At 36.6% G+C, this 26,364-nt stretch overlaps 1 protein-coding gene across 2 annotated transcripts in view; it reads left to right on the top strand.

Annotated features, from left to right (window-relative positions):
- Nucleotides 1-26,364, top strand: part of LOC145686118 (TOG array regulator of axonemal microtubules protein 1) — a 539,413-nt gene that overhangs the window by 53,218 nt on the left and 459,831 nt on the right. For both annotated transcript variants that reach the window (XM_081759089.1, XM_081759090.1), the window contains exon 2: nt 22,435-23,164. In XM_081759089.1, the coding sequence (XP_081615215.1) occupies nt 22,435-23,164 (730 nt within the window). The remainder of the gene's footprint in view (nt 1-22,434; nt 23,165-26,364) is intronic.

Genomic DNA, 26,364 nt, shown 5'->3' with positions numbered 1-26,364 from the left:
TTGTAAGATTCCACTTTCGTACCTATCTCAATTTCTTTATTATTAGTATATTTAATTCAAATAGCTTTTTCTATAAAAAATGCTTTGAGAAGCCCATAAGTCCTATTTATTTCTATGAACTATCAATATGTATACTTTCATATACATTCATATGAACCGAAGAAGTGCTTTTACATACGAGGATTTTTAATTTTCTGAGTATAAATTCCGACAAGAACAGATTCTATAATTTCATCCAATTTCCCTACTAATATCGTTCTTCTTCGCGACCACTGTCTGTAAAAGTAATTAAAGAAGTACATTCTCTCAGTTAACATTATTATTAATAATTAAAATATTACGTAAAAGTAGATAGCCATTCAAATTGGCTTTTGGTACTCGAAATGCTTAGATCCATCGAAATTCATTAACTCAATTTTCTCCTTATTAACAATAGTTTCTTCACTGTTATTGTGGTTAGAAAGCACGAAATGAATTTGAAGTTTTGAAATTACAAATATAACTAATTTTTTTCATGCCTTTTGAAAATAACACATTTTATCTTTGTTTCCTACATTTTATTAATTTAAATTATCCCTCTAATCTATTCATATTACATAGTTCTGTTTATTTCTTAACAGGTTACGACCAAAGTAAGTTCTTCGAGTATCTAAGTTCTTCGAGTATTTATTTAGATAGCTATTCGCGAAAAAAATTCAAAATTGTTCAGAGAATATTCTAAGCACAACACTTTGAGCATGACTTTCTTTGTATTGATGTTCAAAAATTTTATATATGAATAAAATATGTTAATGAATTAACGCCTAAAATCATCTAATATACTACATTAACTTTTTTGTTTAAAAATAACTATGAAATAATTTGTCTGTTGGGTCTACGTAGGATTATCCAATGTCTCGGGATATGGATGTAAGAGTATTATCTCTAGCTCACGCTCAAACTGCCCGTAGTCCGATTTCAAGCTATAGAAATTTCTTGTAGATAAAATTATCTCTGTATGCTTTCTCGAGGGTCTCCAGTGTTCATTCTCTCCACATAACTAATTCTTCTTCCATCCTTTATAGTATTAGCATAATGTCATGCGTCTTCCTTTGCCTACAAGATGCAATCGTGGAACGTTAAACTAAATACATTTTATTTCAGTGTTGATACATTAAAAATTTTAAAAAAGTTTACGTTTAGTTTTCACATTACCGTCATGATCATAATCAACGACTGCCAATCCACTACTGGATGAAGGTTTTCCTGGCATATCTTCACAACAATCTTCTATTTTTTTATAGGCCCTATACTTATTTTATTTTACTTTTTATGCTACATGCAGTGTATACGCCATATTAGAAGCATAAACCTTCGTACGACATGGGGGAGGACGTAACACCACACACACATATATATACATACATATATCTTCAAATGCTCTATCACATGTAGTTAAATTTTGAAAATGCAAGGAAGATGACAGAACATTGGGAAGACGGCGTAAACGTTTATAAGAAGGCGCCGTATTTATAAATTCATCACCGTAACTGTGATTGCGAAAACAAACGCAAGCATCCTCTGTGAAGCGCTGGTAGAACTGCTAGTTTTAGTTTTTAAAAAAGGGTAGTTAGATGTAATTCTAGCAAGAGTATAAGGTTGCATGATAGTTAATTATAAACTTTGAACAATGTATACCAAATAGTTCACTTTCTCTTGAGCAGTGAAATCATGCATGCTTTAACTTTCTGTTTGCATGTTAAGTCGTCTCGTTTCCTCAATGACAATCGATTCTTCAACAAAATTTCACAACATTAAGTTGTGTGTTTCTTACTCTGCTGTTTGATAACGTTTACATTCCATTTCTTTATTACTTTTTCATCTCGTTGTAAGTCTCTCCTCCTTTCATGATTTTTAATGTTATCTGATATCTATAGAAGTACTTCTCAATAAAGATTTCCTTGTCCCAGATATCTGAAATTGATACTTCTAAAAACATGATACATTTTCTTTCTTGATGTTTTTGTTACAAGGTTGTTGTTTTTTTTAATTTTAGCTGCAATGTTAATATAATCTATATTTCCTTCGGTAAGATTGATAATATGTACTGAATTTTTTTTTAAAACCATTACTTACAATCGGTGTCGCAACAAGTGCGACCTGCGACAATTGTGATCAACTGAAAGTATCAAAATATTGTAAAATAAAAAAAATGAAATCTTTCAGTTTAACGTCCTACGAGTATGCCCTTTAGGCTAAGGAAGACGATGATTAAAGCAAGTAAATGACGATGGAAGAATTGGTGGAATGAGAAAGTGGGAGGAAACGGGAGTACCCGAGAAAAACCCACGGGCACGATGTTGTCCACCACAAACGTACTTAGCCGGGAATCGAACCAGGGACCCAATACATCAGAGGTAAGCGCTCTACCACTGATCTACCATGAAAACTCAAAATATTGTAAACTTCAGTAGAGCAAAATGATAGTACACGAGATTTTTTCTTCTTACTACCGTTTTATTACTATCTTTCTTAGTTACAAATATAATTAAAATTATGCGATACGAAGAACGAATTTTATTGTTAAGACCGTAGCCTTATTGTTGTATTGGTGAGTAAGGATGTCTCAGGGTCCAGGCACAGCCAAGAGACAGGTATGGCAGAGCCTCGGCGTTCAGTCGCAGCCAGAAGAGAAGTAGGAAATTTCAAGGCCAAGTCGCAGTCAGAAGATTGGGTAGGGTTGGTTCTACCAGAGCTCCAGGCAAGCTAAGAGAAAGGTGTTAACTAACTGAAACTGATAACTTCTCAGGTGTTGCGGTGCCTTTTTGTAACCTGTTCTTTGGTCCTCGGAAGTCCTCATGTTGGTGATGACGATGGTACATTTCCGCATCATACGTTGTTGTTACTGTCCGTCTGCTTTCTTGAAAATGAAATGAAATTTTGAGTTTTACGTCCCACGGTTATGCCGGCTAAGCTAAAGGAGACGATGAAGATGAGAAATGAATGAAATGGTGGAATGAAGAAACTGGGACGAAACGGGAGAATTCCGAGGAAACCCACGTACACGGTGTTTGTTCACCACAAAGTTCACTTGGCGTGATCAGAGTTTGAACCCAGGACCCCATGCGCCAGAGGTGTTGTTGCTAACCATGTGGAGCGCCGTCATATGCAGGGAATATTTCAATATTTGTTCTTTGGTTTCCATAACTTAAACAAGTAACAGTATCACGTGTACACCACGTGGTGAAGTTTGGTTTATATATAGTGATTTTTTCTCGATATAGAAACCAGAAGTGGTAGTAGATTTCTACTATGACCGGATCCTATAGAAAAACTCAAGTGGAAATGGAATATACTCTTTTGACGCTTGATTGCAAACAAAAAGCTTCTCGCTATGTATTACCGCCTTTATTCTGTAACAATCACCTTTGAACCGAAAGTCGTTAATATTTTTGCCATTTCTGGTTTTGATAGCGAGATTAGTGTGGAGATGGCATATATTATTGATATGCTTAATTGACTGCAGAAAACAACTTTTCGCTATTTTTTATTATTTTTATACCTTAACGATCAATATTAAAAATGGAAGTGGTTGATTTTTGACACTTTCGGTTTTAGTTGAGGATTAAGGAGAGTCTTTTGGAGAAAGACCAGGACATTTGTAATTTTAAACATTTTTTTTGGGGGGGGGGAATAGATGATCTAGAACCGGGATTGTCTTGGCTGAATTGGGCTGTCTGAGAGTCTTATACATAACATATACGTAAAGAATGTCCGACAGGTCTAGAATTACTACATGACATTTTTTTTTTTAAAAAAGCACATTTTTAGATATCACAAAATAAAAATATAATTTGTCTATTCATGTTTCGAGAAAGAAGGAACTTAAGGAAGATATAATAATAAAGTATCGTTCGTGATCATCTACAGTTGAAATATCTATTTAAATAAAGACAGTTTGCTTCTATTTCTAATTTCTTGCAAATGTACACTCATGTCCAAAATTATTGTCTCATATCTATAACTGTCTTCTTCTAAGAATATAATTTGATAAGGATTTTGCAGGGTACTTTTAATACTAATACTATATTTATAATCGGAGAATTATAAATATGAAAATTATAATAAGTACAATTAAATATTACTAAATGGACAAGAAAATTTTATTTTCGTTTTATTGTTCTTATTTACTGCTTTTTTGGCATTAAATTTGCCACATACATGTCTTTGCCGATTATACACATACTAACATTATAAGAAATACCGGTCGAATTCGTTATCAAATTATATTCCTACAACAACATATTTATAGACATGTGAGAATAATTTTGGACATGAGTGTACCTATATATATGACGGATAAAAAGTGACACGAACGAAGAACGAAATTGTTCTTTTTCCAGCTTTCAGCAGAGAAAATAAACGCACGCTCCAAACCCTGCAAGCCGTTTCACAAAAATATCATATATTATGTTATTGCGGAAAAGGGTCGTCCCTCAGTTGTAGACAAGGCTCAAAGTTCGCCCAAATTACTCATCGCAATCTGCTACGAGAGAGAAAGAGAACGAAATGTCATCAATGCGCTCTTGCAATCTTCACCTGTGAAAAAAGTGGGAAATGGATAACTTAATTGAAGGCTTGTAGTAAAACTATAAGTCCGTGGATCCAATATTTTATTATTGATCTGACTCCATGCACATTTTTTGTAACGATTTTGTTGTTGCTTACTGAAAAACTGCCCTCCCCCAAAAAAGTTTTAATGTTATTAGATAGAGGAAAACTCGACTTAACGAAGAGGTAGTAGGATGAAATACTTCGCTTTTGAGGAATGTAAAAAAAAAAATTATATATAAAAAAAACAGTTGAGAATGCTCCAAGAGCATTGCCAGGACGAACTTTAAAAAAATGGAGAGATGGAGAGGGAACGATAACTGTGATTGTTCCTATATGTAAAAGTAAATATTTTTATCCGCACCTTCTACTCTTTCTCGCAAAAATTTACAAAATATCATCTCTCCATGACTTACGGTTCCCGAGATATGGCTCTTTAAATTTCCCGAAATTCGAACATTTTTTGGCCAATATCTGAGGAACGGTGGCCAGTTAGCCAGTGGCCACCGGTTACTATTTGACACCAAAATGTTCACCATCCTCTGAAGTATTGATCAACACCAGTATGATCTCTCTATGACTTACGGTTCCCGAGATATGACTCCTTAAATTTTCCGAAATTGGAACCATTTTTTGACCAATATCTCGGGAACGTTAAGTCATTGGGAGGTGATATTGGTGTTATTAAATACCTAAGAGAATGCTAAACATTTTGATATCGATATTAACTGGTGGCCACTGGCAAAACCAGTGGCCAGTTGGACAGTGGTCACCGGTTACTATTTGATACCAAAATGTTCACCATCCTCTTATAAGATCACTGATCAACCACTGATCAACACCAATATCCCCTCTCTTTGACTTACGGTTCTCGTGATATAGCTCCTAAAATCTTTAGAAATAGGCCATTTTCTGGCCAATATCTCGGGAACGGTAAGAGTGAAGCGAAAAATTCCATCACTTTCTCGGATAGTTTTTGATAGTCTATCTAATAGAGGGCTCAAAATTGAAAAATCGCTAATAGATAATCGTAATAATCACACACAGACATAGAAAATTCAGTAACGAACTTTTTAAGTTCCTTGATAATTGATACTAAATACCTATTTTTTTAATACTTTCTATAATACTGCAATATACTATGAAAAACATGAAAAACGCCCTGGTGAACTTTATATAAACTGAAAGTACTTCCTGCACTTAACTTGCACGTTATTATTACCGCCTACATCATAGTTTTTTCTTGTAAAAAGTTTTCTTTCTTATTCTAAAAAAAAAAAAAGTCAATGTACTATATAACCTTGATCGCTATTTGCATAATTTTGTCGTTTGGCTGTCTTTTTCTTCTATTCTTTTCGAGTAAGAAAAATGCGCTTTCGAGCTAACCAAGTTGCAAACCGCATGATTGTGATCAAATGTGATGGCTAAGTTAAGGAACACGTAATCAACGTTATAGAGGGCTCTGTTGTATGTCACGAATCTTTAGTTGTTGATTTAATACATTTCCAATTTTGTTTTTCTCATTCTGCAGCGCGTGTTCGTTTATTATTCTAAAATTTTAACTTCTGTTTTTTTTTCTACTGTAAATTGATACGATCAGATAGGTAATAATGTATTGTTCTTGGGTAATTTGCATATCTGTGTTAGCAGGTAAGCAGTAGGAACTAAAATATCTTTTTTAGTGATTATGGGTCATATCTTTTAAGATGCGATTTAGTGATTCATGGTAACAATAAAAGTTGATTTGAAGTCTTTACTGTTACATGATAAAGAACAAAAGTAATGTAACAACAACGCAATACAATAGAAATGACATATGTATATAGGCTATGTTTTTTATACATAAGAATCTAAGGTTGAAATAGAATTGTTCAACATGCTAATAGCTATGCGAGACGCAACATTGAACTCAAGAGTTTATTAAAGATGTTTACTTTTATGTAAGAATGTTTACACATGAGGGAAGAACATAGATTAAAAGTATTTGAGAACAAAATCCTAAGACGAATATTCGGACCCAAGAGGAACGGGAATGGGAAATGGCGGGAACTTCATAACGAGGAATTGCACAATTTATACCGCTCACCAAGCATTGTTAGGGTCATTAAAGCTAGGAGGCTCAGGTGGGCAGGTCATGTAGCCAGAATGGAAGAAAGTAGGAACGATTTCAAAGTTTTAACTGGAAATCTAATCGGAAAACGACCACTAGGAAGACCTAGGTGCAGATGGGAGGACAACATTAAGATGGATCTAGCAGAAATAGGAATACAGAGTACAAACTAGATCCAGTTACCTAAGGACAGAAGTCAGTGAAGAGATTTTATGAACGCGGCATTGAAATTCCTGGTTCCATAGACCATCGAGTTAATTAGTTAGTTTAAATGATATCTTTTGATTTGTAGTTGTCAAATTCATTAACTCATAATGAATGGTTAGCATCACATGACTAAAATGAAACGGATTCGGATCCTATGGCTCGTATATTAAAGAACACAGATCATTAATGCAAGTGAGTGAGTAAGGAAGATTCAGTCAAATAAGAGAATTTGCAATGAACTGGGAGAACACCGAGAAAACCCATGGACATATGTTATCCACCACAAATCCCTCATGATCTGGAATAGAGTCAGAAACCTACTTGCACTAGAGGCTTGTGACCTAACACCGCGCCATTACTCCAGATATCATTACATCAATTTGATCTGATATGTAAGCATCTATGCGAAAGTATAGTGGAGTCTTGTTTTCTTGGGCAATCGGTGAATGATTCCAGGATAATTTTGCTTTAATTGAGCACTAGATTCACCCTCTACCAAGTAGTAAGGACGCTGTTTGGACTATACAGAGCAAGCTTTTCCTTTGGCCCAACCTATGTAAGAAACTTTGGTAGGAGAGATAAGATTTTGAAGAGTCTATTCGTAGATCTTTTCTTTTTAGGCAGATTGCTTTACGAAAACGCTTTATAACGCCCAAATCATACTTTTTGCTGACACCCAAGGCACTTCTGACAGAAATGCATGATGTACAACCCATTGTAATCCATGCAAACAGTGAACTTTACCTTTTTCGACTGAAAACGATGTTGTTTTTTCGGTCTTGGCTCATTGGATGCTTGCCACTAGTAAACCGCTGTTTTGTTTAGAGCATCATTGTCGAAACACTTTTCGAACATTTCCAAGGTCTTCGAACCATTGAATACGTTTCTAACGCAAAATTTAATACATACTCGTTGTTGCAAAATTAACTCCATTGCAAAAATCGAAACATGCACGCAAATAGATGTAGTGAACATTGCGTCATTTACACAAATGGCAAAGTAGGATGTTCAAATTGGGAAGGAAAATCGCTGATAGTGGCAACCCAGAGAAAAAGAAACGGTCAAATCAGGTGTCGGACAGCGCCACACGGTGGTGATTCCTGGAACTTTTTGATCAAGGTAATATTATTTTGGATACACAAATCTCTAAAACTACGAGGGTCACTACGAAAGTTTTGAGATACGCATTGTTGTGGCACAATATTTGAATTCCAACAATGCGTTCGATAGTGGTATCCAGAGCGAAGAAGCGAAGCAAGTTTCAACTCGCCTCGCTTATCGGCATGGCCGTATCGCCTTCACTTGTTTGTTGATGTGAGCAGTATTCGGCTGTCTAGAATGGAGCTCGAAAGGGAACATTTTCGGGCAATGATCCTTTACGATTTCAAAAGTGGTTTAAACGAGACACAAAGCCTTGACCGTTTGCAGGGGGCATTTGGGGACCTTGCTCCTTCCCGTGCTACAATTTTGTGGTGGTTTGGTGAATTCAGAAGAGGCCAGACATCGCTTAAAGATGAAGAGAGAGCTGGACGTCCGGCAACAGCTGTGTCAGATGAAAACATTGCCGCTGTGAAACAAATGATTCGAGAAAATCCTCGAACAACTTTCAAGGACATTGAATCTACAGTGAACATTGAATCGCCAGCAGTAATAAAAGTTCTTCATGATCATCTTCGGCTCAGGAAGGTTTCATCTCGTTGGGTGCCTCACACTTTGACTGAACAGCAGAAGCGCATGCGTGTGGAATGATGTGAAAAAATGCTTGCAAGATTTGATGGAGGCAATTCTCGACGCGTCTCTGATATTGTTACTGGTGATGAGACTTGGATCTATCAATTTGACCCTGAAAATAAACGCCAGTCTATAGTTTGGATCTTTCCAGACGAAAATCCACCCACGAAAGTGAAGCTACCGCGATGTGTGGGGTAGAATATGGTCGCAACTTTCTTCTCCAAATCTGGCCATGTTGCAACTGTTCCACTTGAAGAACAAAGGAATGTTACTGCTCAGTGGTACACCACTGTTTGCCTACAAAAGTGTTCCAGAAGCTTCGGGAACGGCGTCCAAAAACTGGATTGCGTGGGATCCTGCTTCATCATGACAACGCGTCCGCACACACGGCTAACATCACAATTCAGTTTTTAGAATATAGGGAGGTCAAACTTATGACATCCGCCGTATAGCCCTGACCTGGCCTCGTGTGATTTTTTTCTGTTCTCCAGGATCAAAGATCGCATGCGTGGGAAGAGATTTTGCAGCCCTGAAAAAGCTGTAGTGGCTTACGAGAATGAACTTTCAACACTTGAAGAAAAAGACTGACAACACTGCTTCCAAAAGTAGTTTTCGAGGATGCAAAAGTGTGTACAGCGTAATGGTGAACACTTTGGGAAAATGTAAGTGTTAAATTGATTTTAAGTATGTAAGTTATTTCACATCTCAAAACTTTCGTAGTGACCCTCGTATTAATAAATAAATAAATAAATAAATAAAGTATCTACATCCTAACAAAATACTTGTGCTCTATACCTCTTTCAGAATTTTGTTTTTGAAGACTAGCATTAAAGGATCTCTAGATGAAAATGCAAGTTTTCAAGAAGCAAAATACAACTGTAAACGTTAAGGGTTCAGTACGATTTTGTGTTTGAATTATTACAAGGAGAGCTTCAAAATTTAAAACCTCACCTTGATATAATCATTGCACTGGATTATATTTTTATTTACAATTTTTTCTACATAGTTAGAGAGCGTAAGAGAGCTTTTTGTAATTAGATTCAACATGAATTTATATGTACGACAGTTGATTATCAATTATCTGTCCGTCTGCATGTTTGTTTCATAATACATTTCATAAAATTCATCCAAATTTCGATAACACTTATGTTTTCTCTGCAACCTAGGAAATAGCCCAGTTTCTTGCGGGTTTAAGTACAAGAATAAGATAGTAAATTCAATCCCAAGAAATAGGACTATTATTTTCATATTATGGTAATGAGACACTTTTCCACGATAACTTTCACAAAAAGTGTTTTATTTTGATTGTATAACATTGGTTTTATTTTCTTTAAAGAAGCGGATTGAATTTACGCTATTTAAAAGATATACTCCAAAATAGATTTCGCAATAATTGTTTGATTTCATGATCATTGAGTATGTTTTCACTGAGAGTTAAGAGTTGCTCCTAATACTTGGGGCTGAAATTTGTCAATGAGGTAAGAGGTGGATTCGCCCATGTTTAAAAAAATGTTGAGCATTGCCTTTTATAAAAATTGCCAATTTTCAAGAGACAAGGTGTTTACTTATTTTGAGGCCCCTCAATTCAGTTTATTCGTTGGAGATGGAATAAAAATCTGTTTCAGTGCTAAGTTAATCATCAGTGAAACATGGCTTCTTTTAGGCTTAAGTAGAACCCCTATTAGTTGAAGTTTAAATCTATCAAGGGAAAGTAGTGGTGTCCAAAAATTAAAAAAAAAGCATAAAGATTTATCCGTACTTCTGCAGTGCACGATTAGAATAATTCAATACATTTATGCATTCTCTCTTTTAGTTACCCTATAGTCTACTAGTAAAATTATTCGTATTTCTGCTTCCCTCCTACCAAACATTCCTTTGATTGATCTCTTCGGAGATGCGAGACTTTGCATGATTAGAATATTTAAATTTATGTCAAGGAACAATTAAAATTTAAAAAAAAACCCTCCTATATTGTCTTAAGAATGAAATGCCATTGCAATATGTTTTCTTTCACTATATAGAGATATATTGCTTTGATACAAGAAGTTAAAAGGTCTGGTTTCTAAGCCTTTGTACACAATCGGATAAATAAATTATGAATATTAGTAAAACGAGTGAAAATAATTTGTTATAATGGTATGTCAAAGTTCTGACAGAATCTTAGTTTCAAGGTGAAACCTCTTGAAGTATACATTTTCTCATAATTATATTTCATGGGTATACTCAAACTTTTCTACTCTATAACTTGTGTGTTAGCATATTTAAATCCCTCAAGCCTGCATTTAAATCTCTACTTCCCTACCTTACTGGCAGTATTTGAGTAATATCCTACTAATAATGCTTCTGTTTAATATGTAAAGAAAACTATATAACAACTGATTTTTTAAAAAATCATAACACACTGCATTTAGCAAGTGCTTGCTGGGATCCCGACATCCCGCCCTCAGACTAGGCATTTAAATGGGAAAGGATACTCAGCCTTTCGGCTTGAAGGGTTAATCTAGAGTTGTTTTGTGACAATAAATTCTGAAATCGTTAAGTGGAAAAAGAAGAAAAATGTAATGTTTTAAGGAATGTATTAACAATACAGATGTGTATAATAATACATGAATTACCACATCTTCGCATGAGAATCAGATGAACGTAATTACATTTTCTTAGGTTTACAGGCGAGAGGACAAAAATATTATTTTCTTAGAAATGTGTGTTTTTAATAAAATGGTAATTGAGCTACATTACAACAGATGATGGACAAGAAGAACAGATGGCGTTACGTTCCATTTACACCAAGTGGGGCTTCAAAATAATGTCCAAACATGAAGAAAACGAAAACCGCATTTTTGGAGTTACGTTCCTCTGGTTCTCATGCGACGATATGATGTCTATATTATAAAACCGTTTCATATTTTCCTTATAAATCCTTCCCTTCTATATAGGGTTACCAGAATACGCTTAAATGCCGGGTAGTTACCACCTATTTTTGAGGTCCATTTTTCTTCCCCCATCTGAACATCGCTATAATGCTTTAAAAACTTTTTTTGCTGCAGCAAAAAGCTTTATCTTTTTCCACTCCATGAAACAGAAGAAAACAGTTTTTTTTAAATACAATATTTGCTTGGGCACAGTACAGTATGTTGCATTCCTTTGCGTTTCTATTTCTCCTCCGTTCCAATTATTACCAAGTGTAATGTTAATGTAAGTATATTGTTGAATATATGACTTAATCTCTACCTAACATGCGACTTATCTAATGTTGCTTATTGACGGCGAAAGTGCAAAACCTCCTATCTCCACTTTTTAATGAAATTTTAGATTTTGGTTGCATTCAATTCCCTATATCTGAATCTACGTATGTGCAAAAGCTCGTAAACGAAAACCCAAAAAGAACGTGAAAAACTCTTTTTAAAACCTCGTATCGCTGAACAGTTTTATTGCTCTCCTGAAAAGTTTGGTTTTGATGAGTTACGAGGTTTTACACTTTCGCCGTCGTATGCTACATTACATTTACAAACGAGACAAGTAACACTCTTTAAAAAAGTTGATATCAATATGTTTGAATAACTTGAAACCACAATATACCACCAGATTATTATAATAGTACTGCATTAATATAAATTTCCTGAAATACAGAGGAAAATATGTGAAAACGAGTATGTCATAAATATCATTTGTTCAAAATATCCTTTTTTTTTAAATTTAAAATTTGGTAACCCTATTTCCATAACAAGTGTAACAATACAAAGTTATCAGTTTTAAAAAAAAACAATAAATGTATACCTAGTACCGGCGATGACCACAGGGCGGGGAGTACCGGGGTTTAAAGATTTTAGTTTACAAAATCCTGGTATGGCTTGTCAGTTCTAAATGCCAACCTCTTAATTTTACTTACGTTATGTCGAGCTAAAAGGACTGACTAGACCATATTAGACACTATTATACATTTTGTCCCTAACATACAAGTTTGTACCTGCAAAAAGGGAAACGCCAAGAAAATGAACTTTATCATATTTATTCATTAACGTACAGCACTAACAATATGAGAAACACTAACACTATGCAAAATGGCCTTCCTGATTCTTGAATACAAGGTCCTGTATGACAGCGCAAGAGTATACGATATTTCGCACCATTTGAATGGAGAATTGCTTCACACCCTGGAAAAGGGAGCCTTTTAAATATTTCATAGTGAGATTACGTTTAACACAGGCTACCCTATCCAATTACTGCCACGAGCGACAGTTCATCGGATTAACATCTGGATTCCCAGTTGGCCAATTTGCACTGCTGATGAGCTCAGGGACATTGCTTCCGAGTCACTCTTGAGTTATTTTAGTCTTGTGTGGAGGGAAACCACTTCATGGTGAGGAACAGAATGTCAAATTCCAAAGGTAGTATTGTTAAATGGTTTCACTATACATCTAACACATCTTAATAATACACCTTTGCCGATGTTTTTATCCTTTGTTCACAAAAAACGATATATAATTAAATCACAATTTAGTCCCAACACATCATCAGTGAAGTCTCACGACGAACTGTTTGAATCCTAGAAGAAACTTTTGAAGCTTTTTAAGCGAATAAATGCTATTATTTTGATGGTAGTAGGATTCCTGTATCCTGTACATTTTCGTAGGATCTGACGATGCCGGTTTGCAGAGTACCAGATTAATAAAGTCTGTGATTTTTTACCCCTGCGAGCCTCTAAGCTAAAGTTAGATGCTATCGTGTTCTACGGTAATAGGTACACATTCAAAGATGCATGAATAAGACGTGACATTATTCTACAGAATATTTTCATCTCTCTGGTTATGATCTTTTGGTTTCGCACAGGCTTTCGCGACGGCTTCTATGATCTGTGGAATTCACTACTGCATGCTGTTCCAGTTTTTGGCTTATCGTTCGTTATGTTAATCTCAGTGAACCTTGCAATAGTCTTGTAGACAACGTTTTCGGGAAGTCTAGGCTTTCTCAAGTCATCATGACCGGTGTTTCCTTTCGACCCTCACTCCATTTTATTTATCGATGCTATTGAATCATTTCCGTCTCCATAGAAAGTTTAATATTAGTTCTAGTAAACAAAATAATATGCTTAACTATATCTATAACTAATAATGCTATGCATTGTTAAAGTGAATGATCCTCTCTGTTATTAATTTCAACCCTAAACTATAGGAGTAAGTCACTAACCTCCGACAAAACACACACAACGTTCTATAAAACTCTGAGTGTGTTTAATAAATATTCAGGAAAGTAAGTTATATAAAATTGAAGAAAACGTGCTCTTTTATTATTGGTGTATTTCAACTACAAGCAATTGAGATGATTGAAACAGTTAAGAAAAATTAGACCACATTCAGTCATTTTTTTAAAACTAAAGTTATCATAAGATTTTCATTTAAATTTTCTGGGGAGGGGGGAGGGATTAAGTGAGTCCTGATATTTGAATGACTTCAACTGCAAGTGTGGGAATTATATGAAAACTTCATAAATGAAGGGTAAGGGGAAAAAAGAAGGAATGTCACAAAATTGCATTTTCGAGAAAACTGCGATTTAATATTGAAAAGCGCGTAAGAAGAATAGAGTTAGTTACATCTTTTGCCCCTTTTTACATGGACATTTTTACATCTACGTATGCATGGCATATATAGTCAAACAGGGGCGTCATTTCAGACTTCGCTTGTGGGGGGGCAAGAGCATCACCGACATAACTTTCACGTTTTGTACTAGTATATTAGTAGGCAATTTATTAAAGTATATGTATTCCTCAAACTCTTGGGGGGGGGGCAATTGCCCCCCCCTGCCCCCCCTAAATGACGCCCCTGTAGTCAAATAGTACCAAGAGTCACCAAGAGATAGGACAAAGCACCCGAAAAAGCACATACATGGACATTCCTCGTTTTTTCCCCTTACCCTTCAAATACATACACATATTATGTTAAATCGAATACTACTTATCATAGAACATTAAAAAAATACTGAGGTTCACTATTATGTTCTTTTAAATCTAAGTAGTGGAAATTATTGTGAAGCTTCAAAAAGCGTCTACATCATTTTCCATGAAAATCTATCTTTTAGAAAAAAAATCTTGGATCATATTTTTTTTTTAATCTCAGAGGGGATAATCCATATCCATGGCCGGATTTAGGGGGGTGCACCGGAGCACATGCACCCTCTTCACTATAAGTATACACTATGTAAAATGAGAACCTAGCAGTGAAAAAGCAAACTTTTCCAAAACTTTCTGCTGTCATGTGTCCGTTTGAGGCTTAAAAGAAAGCTTAGTTTTGGAAAACCAATAGTTTAAGTCGCTTATCTGAAGGTTGAAGGAAAAGGATTCACTGCACAAAGTGATATTCCTCATTCACACCACAGATGCCTAAAGGCATTTAAAAACTTAAAAATTTAAATCAAATGTAGTGATAGTTATTGGTGCACCACCCCCTTAAAAAATTCTGGATCCGACCCTGTCCATACCACATTGGGAGGCTACATTCACCGCCGATTCTTGACTGATTGTAATCCAAAGCACTGGGGATTGCAGAAAGGAGTAAAAGTAAATGTATATTAAATAATATCAAAACTGAATGAATTTTATAAAATTTATCATGAAACTCTTAAAGAAACCATTAGAGACAGGGTAAAATGATAAATCCACTACTTTTTCTTTATTAGTTTTAATATACTGCAGAGGGAAAGATTAGGGAAGGAAAATGTATATCATATAAGCCCAAAATCGATTTTTTTAAAAGGAAAATTATCCTGGAACATTTTTGTTTAAAAATAAAGAGGAGGGGGATTCATCCTTTCATTCTTGCTAGCTTTTAAGCCCAAGTTGTTGGGATATTTACAATGTCATAAAAAATATACACTAAGTTTTGTCATAATCGAATAATTTTTACGTTTATTTTGGATTTTGGATTTGATTTGAGTTCAGCGTCCCGTTTAGCGTCGATAAATGATACGTGGACCTACAACTTAACGTGGAATCGAACCACATGAGCTCTCACCGGGACAGGGACGGCGCCAGAAACGTTTGATGGGGTGGGCGGAAAAAGGCGGACCTAGTTGCTGGGTGGGCGGACAATGAAAATAAGAACTGGGCAATGTAGACATTTTTTTGGCAATAATTAAGTTTCAATCTTTAAACTCTTTAGTTAGCTAAGGCTCATACCGAAATAGGGGAGGGACAAGGATGTGGAAAACAACTGGTTTGGCCTTATAGAAGACACAATTCTGGCATTCGCCTGGTGGGACTGAAGAAATGCAGAATTTAGAATGGGCTGCGGGAGTTCGTGGCTATATGCTCGACCTACCGAATTCCGCATAACAGACACACTACCTCCACTTCTAGTTTTTCAAAACAATAATAACGGTGTGTACTGTGTAGTCGATGAAGTTCAAGACAGCTTTACCTCCTCTCCCTTCAATAGGGATGCGCACGACACAAGATTTGTGGTTGTCTCGTCTCGAAAATGTGCTGTAAAAGTAATGTCTCGACTCGAAAAATGTATATTTCACTATTGGAAGAGGCGTGTCTCGACTCGAATTTTGTCAGGAAAATCCTGTCTCGACTCGACTCGTGCGCATCCTTACCCTCCAAGATTGCACATGGATGCATAGAAATAAAAGAAGGTTCAAACAACACAGACTAACAGATAATATTCTACCTTTCGTTAATATCATAAAATACATAATAAGTAAGTAAAGTAAAACAAGAATAAAATAGGCTATTGCAAACATTTTTTATCTTTGAAACTATGTATCCAGGAGGGTCGAGGGAGGCCGCCCCCCTAAATTTTTACTGGCCCCCTCTAAAATTTTCACAGGCTTGCAAATGAACTATAATGTGGTGATGTACTATAATATTTTTGGGGCGGGCCCCCCTAACTTTCACCGGGCTGGCTACGGGCCTGTGAAGGGCTGATTACATGGTACGAACTGATTGTTATGTCCAACATCGAATAATTTTACCACATTCCCTACAGCAATATTCATTACAAGTTTTATTTCTACTGAAAGGAAACAAAGATCGCTTAGGCGACTGTTTGCCATACGATTTCTTACACTCTGTAAAGACACTTGCTCGGATATGGTTTTCACAAAATACATTAACCAAACTATTTTTTACATGAATTCCTGATGACATTACAATGCATATTTTCAATGAGCAGTTCATCCATAATACTTGCGCCAGAGATTTGGGTTATTGAGGGCGGATTTAGATTTCTGGGCTTTCGGATCTTAGGCCATTTAGCCCGTCACGTTTGAGGGATGATGTCCCTCGGGGATCACACTATCCAGGGAAAGGGAAGGAAGAAAGGATTGGGAAAGGAAGGAAGCGGCCTGGGACCTATAAGTTAGGTACCACCTCGGCATTTGCGAGGAGGAAAACCTCATTCAGAGTGGCTGGTCTGAAAAAGCGTTTTTTTACAATTTTTCGACCGAGTGTCCCCACCGGAAATCGAACCCGGGACCACTCGCACCGAAGGCGAGAGCGATAGCGACTACGCTACGCGGGGCCACTATTTAGGTTATTGAGATTAATATAATTAATTTATATGCATGTGTAAGTAGCTATGTGTATTTTGTACTAGATCTTTTGTAGAAAGAGTTACACATAAAAATAAGAAAGGTCATCAAGAGCAGACAAAACAAAAAAATATATTAAGGGTAAGATATATTTTGTACAAACATCAGGAAGTACAATACAGCAAACTAGTATTTTGTATATCCAACAGGGGCTTTCTGCAGTGTAGCGAATCATCCAGGCATGTTGGTAACAAGGTTATTGCAAACTCCAGCGTCGATTTCGTGGAATCACACCCGGAATACCTGTTCCGTGATTTCCATTCTAGTCGAGATAATTGTCTATTCAATCTTCTGCTCATATTGACTCACACATTTTCGATTGGATTCATGTCAAGTGAGTTTGGAGGCCACATGAGTCTCTGAATACTCATATTGTTGAACCACGTATTAACGATTTTCGTTCGGTGACATGAAGTATTATCGTCCTGGAAAACGAAATAGTCCATATTTCCTTCACAAAAGTAATCTTTAACTGTTGTAAAAACTTTACATATCAGAATTTGAAGATATTTTCGTACATCAATTGACCCTTCACATATATCAATCGTTTTGACACCTTTAGCGGTGAAGTAAAGCCACACCATCACTCAGTGAGTGAATATTTGCAACTCTTAAACGCAATCCTTGTCAAGTTCCACGCTCGTGCGTATCCACAACTTCACACTATAATCGTTTGCCACTATTCTAAACTTCTTTTTGGCGGAGAAATCGACGTGTTTCCAGTTGCCTTAAGTCCAAGTTGCATATCGGGTCCAACACCTACGTGTTGATGCCCTCTGTGATTTTGTCAGTTGCAGGTTCTTACGAAGTTTCTTCTTCGTAATATCCTCTTCATACAGTAAAGACAATACAGCTGTACAAGTAACTGCAGTTCCCAGGTCATCTCGAATTAGAGAAGCGAGTTGTCGGGAACTCATTCCTTCATTGTGCAATGCTATTGATTTTATTTGGCCATCTGCTGTGGTTGATGCTTTCTTTTCTGTATCATGTTGTTGACGAAGGGACGATTGTTATGCTGTCTTTGCTTGTGAATTACTCTTCCTGCCGTCAAGTGGTGGATTTTGAGTATTCTGCCCATCTCCCTTCGAGATTTACCGTAGCTGAGCAAAGTAAGAATTATGCCTTGTTCACATGGCGAAAAATCACATTTCTTACCCACCTTATTTGTTTACAGTCCATATAATATCAACAATATCAAACAAAAACAACGCTGCACGACAAGAATACTGCCACTTGACACTGTCCAAACATTGAGAAATCAAAGAATAATCACAAAATACTATTTACCTGGACCTACACATCTCAAATTCAAAGCAGAATTCTTCCTACAATAACTTGCGAGGTACTCTCACTGCCATCGGAAGAGAATATTACTACTACATAAAAAATTAGCAAGCGCCGTTGTACACCACAAGTATCACATATAACGCAAATGAACTATCCCACTGTTCGTTTCCTTCTATTTCTTTTCTAGCGGGTTGCAACTATGGTTTTCTGTATCAGTTACCCAGTAACCTTGAGAATTGAGATGTGTCTTTTTTTTATTATTATTTATTTATTTACAGAGTGTAGATATGTTTTAACCCGTCTAAGACACGAGAAAGAACGTTCACATGGTGAACTAGATACAGGAATGGTGACAGCAATTACGGCTAATTTTGAATTTCATGAAAAGCAATTTTGAAACGATCCATCACTTCAATAAATTGAGAAACGGAGGTAATTTTGCATTGCTTTTCCTCCTATAACGTTTCAAAACTTTCGGGAGAAGTTTCATTTCCACCTCTACACTATCGATATCACATCCATAATGACACGTACAAGTGGTTCAATTTTCTCAAATGACAGGAAATGTTCTCTTTTAGGGTGAAGACTGCTTATTCCAGTGTAAATTGGCGTTCAGCTGTATCTGGAATTATGTTTGTAAATAAAATCATGGTTCATTGCAGAGTTAAACAGGGTCTTAGAACCTATTACATTACAATCAATAGTAATACCTATTGCTTTTGGTGTCACTTTCATCATTTTACTTCTGTTGGGGTGGGCGGATGGGTGGGCAAGGCCATTCATCGGGTGGGCGGCCGCCCACCCCCGCCCACCCCTAGTGCCGTCCCTGCACCGGGAATCAAACCAGGGTATTCCGGTGGTTTATATTGAAATATTGTCTTCCATACACATCTATAAAACTTTGCAACATGAGGTGGATTTTGTACCATTTTACCTCCCTCATACTTGTTGGATTGCAATTCTAAACAATACTAGGGTTAATTTTTTGCAAGTGGAAGGAAGACACGTACCAAGTTTATTCAAAATCGGGTAGGTTTTACGTGAAATAACATGCAACAGACGGACAGACACATAAATCCCAGTCGAGTCGAAAAGCAGCTTTGTTAAACGTTTACTTCAATTACTTGGAGTAAATATTTAGATGTCGTATAGAATTGAATACAATACTGGGTAGAATGTAAAAATACTTATAATAAAAGCTTCACGAATGGTTAGAATTTTTTCACATCTGATACTTTTTTTAGCTGCCGAATCGATTAGACACTTTCAACATCTTTTCGGTTGGAAAATGTGTTAAGAATCAGATTATTTATAAGAATCATTCATAAGGATGGACTAGGGATAGAAATTTGGGAAACGGATGATTTTTTTGGTCGAGATAGTTGAGACAATGGATAAAATAGAATTCAATAAAAAGTGAAATATTCATTTTCAATAATTTTGATATTGTGTTGATTTGTGTTTCATATTTATACAATCTAATTGCTGTTCGTTGGAAGTTTGGGATAGATGTAAACAAACTGAAATGCACTCACGTGAAAAAAGAAAAGAAAAGAAAAGAAAATGCGACAAGGTACAGTCTCCTTGCTAAGGTACTACGATCAATTGATGATTGTAGAAATATCGAAAATTTTAACGAAAAATGCTTTAAAAAATCATACCTTCCTCATTTTTATTTAATCGCTGTTTATTTAATATTTAGACTGCCGTGTTATTCACACATTGGTCTACCTCTGTATCGTACTCGTACCAGGGCACTGAGTAGAGCACCATGTGGGTACACAGAGATGTTGCTCCTCAGGCCGAGCTGCCCACGGTGAGTGTACAAAGATCACCAATTTATTGTAACTTTATTTACCTGGCCTGTTGGTATAATAAACATCTGCAGCTTGTAGAAAATTTGGTTTAAAGGGAAAATATACTTTGGTCAGAAGATTAATCGCCCCCAGAAAGCAGAAAGGTGCTAAGCGCCATTCTCCTAAGTGCATATCTTGACTATCCATTTCATGTTTAATGCTGTGCAGAAAGGAGACAAGTGGCAGGAGGCAATGTGAAAGGTCTGCAATGAAAACTAAATTCTAGAAAAAAGAAAAAATCGGAATTAATTAGTGTTTCATTCTTTTTTATTTATCTCCTAAAAAAATTGCATTTTGGCGCCTAGCACCTTTCTGCTTTCTGAGGGCGTAACACATATTGATTATACGCACATTGATTACAGGATGGTTCAAAACAACACCGATAAAGTTTGGGAGGTGATTCCTGACACCAAGATAAGACAAAAAGGATAGACCAACCTGGGTGCACAAATGCTTCCTTTCGGAGTTATAGGCTGCCGAAAACGAAAAAAAAAAAAAAAAGAAATTTAAACGTCCATAGCTTCAAAACTGAGACCTACCGTAGTCGGGTCAAGACTTCACTTAGGAACTAATATGTGCGCTATTCAAAAATACATGTTTCAAAATCCTATGGTACTTCCGCAACAATTTTTATAGAGGTAGTTGGAGAGTACTTCAATTAGCCAAACTCCCCATATAAAAAATGATTTGTGAGTACTTTAGGATTCTGATCCAATAGTTTTGGAGCTAAAGACCTTTAAAGTTCATTTTTCATGTTTTCGACAGCTTATAACAACGACAGGAAGCATTTGTGCACTCAGATTGGTCTATACTTTTTGTCTTATCTTGGTGTCAGGAATCACCTCACAAACGTTGTCGGTGTTGTTTTGAAAGACCCTGTATAATACAACTTATCATTATACATCCTACATTGCCCATGGCCTAGGTGGGTCAAAAAGTATTCTTATGGCGGCAGTCTAAGTGTTAATAATATACAAAATTTTTAAACTATGAGGGATCTTTATGGTTATTAAATATTATTGTATGTAATAAACAAGTTACTTAATTAATTAATATAATGCAATCATGTTATATTCTTAAGAGTATCGTGAAAGTTGGATAAATTACAGAACTGTTCTGAACAGGAGGATTGATTTAAACCAGACGCCATCAGTTTGAGGTTGCGGGATTTGGCTCAGAAGAGCGTGTACTTGGATTGGACGGCAAATGTTTTTTTGCTATTTTCGTGCTGCGAGCAGTAGGATTTTGTAGACGTATAATGATAATAGTAGGCAGTATTTTTTGAGGGAAGAATACGTAAATAATTTAGGTTTTACAGGAAATTACCTTAGTCATGTCTGCTTTGGCTTTAGCGACTTCTCGATGTGTCCATGTCTCGGTGATTTCGTTGACCAGTTAATAAGTGTAGCTGCCAAAATAACTTTTAAGTGACTTTTGAAACACTATCCAAAAACTACATAAGACTACTACCCAGTCTGGAAGTAGACAAGAGTATTTAAAGAATTATTTAGGCTCGATGGACAGTTGGTTTTGGTCGAAAACAGGACACGGCATGGGCATAAAGCGGACGAGGAATGTGGAGCTATGAGTGTTCTTTTCAGTTTATTTATGATTATGACATTGTATTACAAATAGTTACATAAAAGACGAAACAGATGAATTAGCGTAAAACACATTAGTTGTCTGTAGCTTCAAACGAAGAAAATGTATTGTTTACTTTAATATTTTAGTAAAAGAATTAACACACAGAGATAATGAGAGCTGGTTGAGATTTTTTGTTTTCATCAGTTTTGATTAATAACTAATCAATAGATGAAGATATTTTACAGTTAATAGATAATGCTGATAGCAAGTTTTAAAATTGAAAATACACTCTTTCTGTGTCATAGTTCGCTTGATGTTGATTATTGGCAATACACTATAGCCAATCAATACCTGATTAGTCCATTGATGTGAATCACAGATTCACATATATTTACTATTCTTTACATTTTCGTGAAGGTAAAGATAATTAAACATTAGTGGAAAATTTCTAATCGTATATTTTTTCTCTTTTTCTTGCAGGAGGATTGGAAGGCTCGTGTACGTGGTGCAGAACAGCTGAAGACAGCAATGCGAAACAGTAACAACGTAGAACGGATTCGGTTCCACTTATCCGAGTTTTTGCCCTTTTTGGAAGTGCTTTTGGATGATTACAACTTTAAGGTGGTTACGTCAGCGCTCGATGTATACCGCAGCCTCGTTGAACACCTCCGAGGACGTGTTCATCCGCATTTGAAGCAAATAGTGACATCCATGTGTCGTCTAGTGGGCAATCATAAAGTAGTGGTTAAGATCGAGGCAATGCAAGTGTTTAAGACCCTGATGCAGATTGTGACTCCGAAGTTAGTGTTGCAAATTGTGACTGACAGTTTCCATGCGAAAAGTTATAAAGTCCGGGAAAATGCTTTACTTTTAGTGCTGTTTGCTCTCCTCACGTTCCCCAGTTATGAATTCGACATAGAAGATCTGATTCGTAAAGTAATCCCCACTCTAGTTGATGCAAAGAGAAGAGTTCGCCAAGCGGCTCTTGATTGCATAGCTGTTCTATCACAGTTTGTACAACCATCTGAAATGCCACTAGAGTTGGCAGTGGATAAACTCCGATCGCGACAAGGTAAAGAAGCGTTGATGGCCGCTGTGCAAGCAAGGTTAGCTCGTCGGCAATTGCCAACTTTGTCACCAGATGGGCTAATTCTCTACAGTTTGCAGATACCTAATTATGCTGCCAAGGGACTCCCTGGAACACCATCAGGTAAGCAGTTTTCTTTAGTCAACATTAGTATGCAAAGTACAAACATATAGTGTTATTTAATTTAGCAGTTGTTAGATTATTAATTTGAAATTGTCTGTACAATTTAAATGATAGCAATAGGTGCTCAGTTGCTTCTGACAAGGGAAGGTCATGAACTGGCTCTGCTGAGATCCGAAAGAGACAATTGTCTTTGCATTTGATATGTTATACCTAGATGAATCCCAAAGTTATACGTGCCATCGGGCGAGATATCGTGTGTTAGAACATATTGTGTAATGTAAAAGCTATTAGCTGGCAGAATAGTTTGAACCGGGTCATTTGTTTGGAAACGGCTGAAAACTCGGCGAACACATATCCCATCATTTTCAGGGGCACACTTTTTGGGATAAAAAAGTATGCCCCACTGTCCCCCACAGGGTCCCAGACGGGATCAAACCTCAAAAGTTTCAAATGGCAAGGGGTGTTAAGTAGTACATCGTTTGAAAGCTGTTGTGAAATGAAAGATGGAACGTCTCGACTCTACGATAACCCTGTGCAAAATGACAGAGAGTCCAAATGTAAGTACAAACTTAATTGAAAAGTCTATGGCCGTCTTGAATCCAAGAAAGTATAGGCACTCCAAACTACTGAAGCTAGGCAAATCAAATTTGGCATGAACTTTGATCAGTAAACATAGGTAACGTCAAGATACGAAATATTTCAAAAACACATCTTGAGTTCAAAATGTCGCACTACGTATCACATACATATCCAGCTCGAACCACTGGAGCTGGAGAAGCAAAATGTGGTATTTACGTTTATAGTCAATAGTAGATATTCACAAAAAGTCAAAGACGTATCATCTATAACAAAATATGGCTTCCATCGCGAAAAATTAGTTTGTATATAAACGTTGACAATTATGTTGCATTTTCATTCATTCGTCCCGTTGAAATAAAGACACCTACTAGTGATCCGACTGAAGTACAGAAGTTCTAACCGCCGCAGCACATGATTGGAAGCATCATAGAACCGAGACTGCTATTGTTCTTTTTTATTTATTTACCATTTCGATTATTTCTTATTTCTATGTTATTCTAACTTTCATTTTCTATTCTGTAAGTATCATACATACGTTAGTCCGTCATTGTGAACTCATCTTTCATTTCACAACAGCTTTCAAACGACGCGCTACTTAACCCCTATTGCCTTCGAAACTTTTGAGAGGACCCCACTCAGAACCCTGCGGAGCCCCTGGCACTGGCGCAAATCCCGGGGGGACGAGGGGGACATGTCCCCCTATGTTGGACCTGGGGGGACTGTCCCCCCCAATAATCTGACTTAAAAAGTGCTTTTTGGGATAGGTGTGATGATTTGTGTCCGACTTCGACAAAGGAATGTGAGATGATATTGATTTCTCTTGGCTTTTCCATTTCTTTTAAAAAGAATCGTATTCTGTAATATTTCAACTTCGTGGTGTAGTGCGTTTAGTAGTCTCATCAATATATATTAATTCCACTTCCGCTACTTGGGCACAAATTGCAATAAATGCCAGAGGAGGATAGTTGTCTCAGCTGTAGATACGGGCACAAATTCCGGGGAAATGGGGAGACATGTCCCCCCCAACATTGAAACTGGAGGCTCTCCCAATAATCTGATTTGAAAAGTGCTTTTTGCAGATAAGTGTGATGATTTGTGTCCGACTGCCACAAAGAAAGTGAGATGAAATTGGTTTATCTTGTTTTTTCTATTTTTAATAAAAATGAAGCTGTGCGACTGTGTGTCACGTAACCCGATGTGAAATCTTATCTCCTCCTTCTCTCCTCTAGGCCCGAGAACACGAAGAGTATATAGACTACCCAATGTCAGTAGAACCCATCTTTTCAGTAAATGCGCATTTCATCTATTTGTAGTAGCAGCCTAGGCATCTACTCATGCTTCGGAAGCCAACTCCGTGGCCTATGGAACCCGGAGGTTCAATGCCGCGTTCACAAAAGCTCTCCATTGACTTCTATTCTTAGCCAACTGGATCCAGTTTCTACTTTGCATTCCTATTTTTGCGAGATCCATCTTAATATTGTCTTCCTATCTGCGCCTACGTCTTCCTAATGGTCGTTTTCCGATTGCTCTTACCGCTAATACTTTAAAAGCGTTCCTACTTTCTTCCATCCTGGCTATATGTCCTGCCCACCTAAGCCTCCTAGACTTGATGACCCTAACAATGTTTGGTAAGCCGTATAATTTATGTAGTTCCTCGTTATGAATTTTTCGCCATTCCTCATTCCCGTTCCTCTTGGATCCGAATATTCGTCTGAGGATTTTGTTCTCAAATACTTTCAATCTATGTTCTTCCCTCAGAGTAAGCTACCATGTTTCGAAACCATACAGAACAACAGGCATGATTATCGTTTTGTATATTTTAAGCTTCAAATTCCTCGGCAGAATTCACGACGACAAGAGATTTTGAACTGAATAATAACACAAATTCCCTGTTTTTAGTCGATATTTAATTTCTTCGTGAATATGATTTTCGTCTGTTAATATTGACCCTAGATTTTTGAAAGTATCCACTTTATCAAAAGTATTATTTAATATTTTAACGCATTCATAATTTGCCGTGTTACGATCCCGACGCACTTCCATGCATTTAGTTTTCTCTGCATTTCTTTCTATTGTTCTCATATCATCCCCTATTAAATTTACATCATCAGCGTACGCATAACCTGGTGAACACCGTTCAACTCTAGGCCCAGGTTGTTATCTTTGATTTTCCTTTAGCGTATTCCAGAACAAAGTTGAATAATAATGGCGACAACGCATCTCCTTGTTTCATGCCATTCTCGACGTGAAAGCTCGTGGCCAAAAATTTTCCTAACCGGACTTTACTTTGGAATTCATTTAAACATGTCTTAATTAATCTAATTAGCTCTTTCGGTATTCCAAACTCTGTAAGAACGTTGTACAATATTTCTCTCCTAACCTAGTCGTAAGCCTTTCTAAAATCAATAAATAGTTGATGTACCGGGCTACTGTATTCCCACTTCTTTTCGAGTATTTAGCGAATGGTAAATATTTGGTCGATAGTTGATCGATTTTGTCTAAATCCGCACTGATAATCTCCAATAATTTCATCTTCGTATGGGGTCAATCTTGCTAATAGAATGTTTGAAAGGATTTTATAGGATGTTGACAGAAGAGAAATGCCTCCATAATTATTACAG

Source organism: Thermobia domestica, chromosome 5 (assembly GCF_964235325.1).
Source record: "Thermobia domestica chromosome 5, izTheDome1.hap1.1, whole genome shotgun sequence".
Classification (NCBI taxonomy): Eukaryota; Metazoa; Arthropoda; class Insecta; order Zygentoma; family Lepismatidae; genus Thermobia; species Thermobia domestica.
Note: the sequence above shows the minus strand (reverse complement) of the source record. Positions and strands in the feature narration are given on the sequence as shown.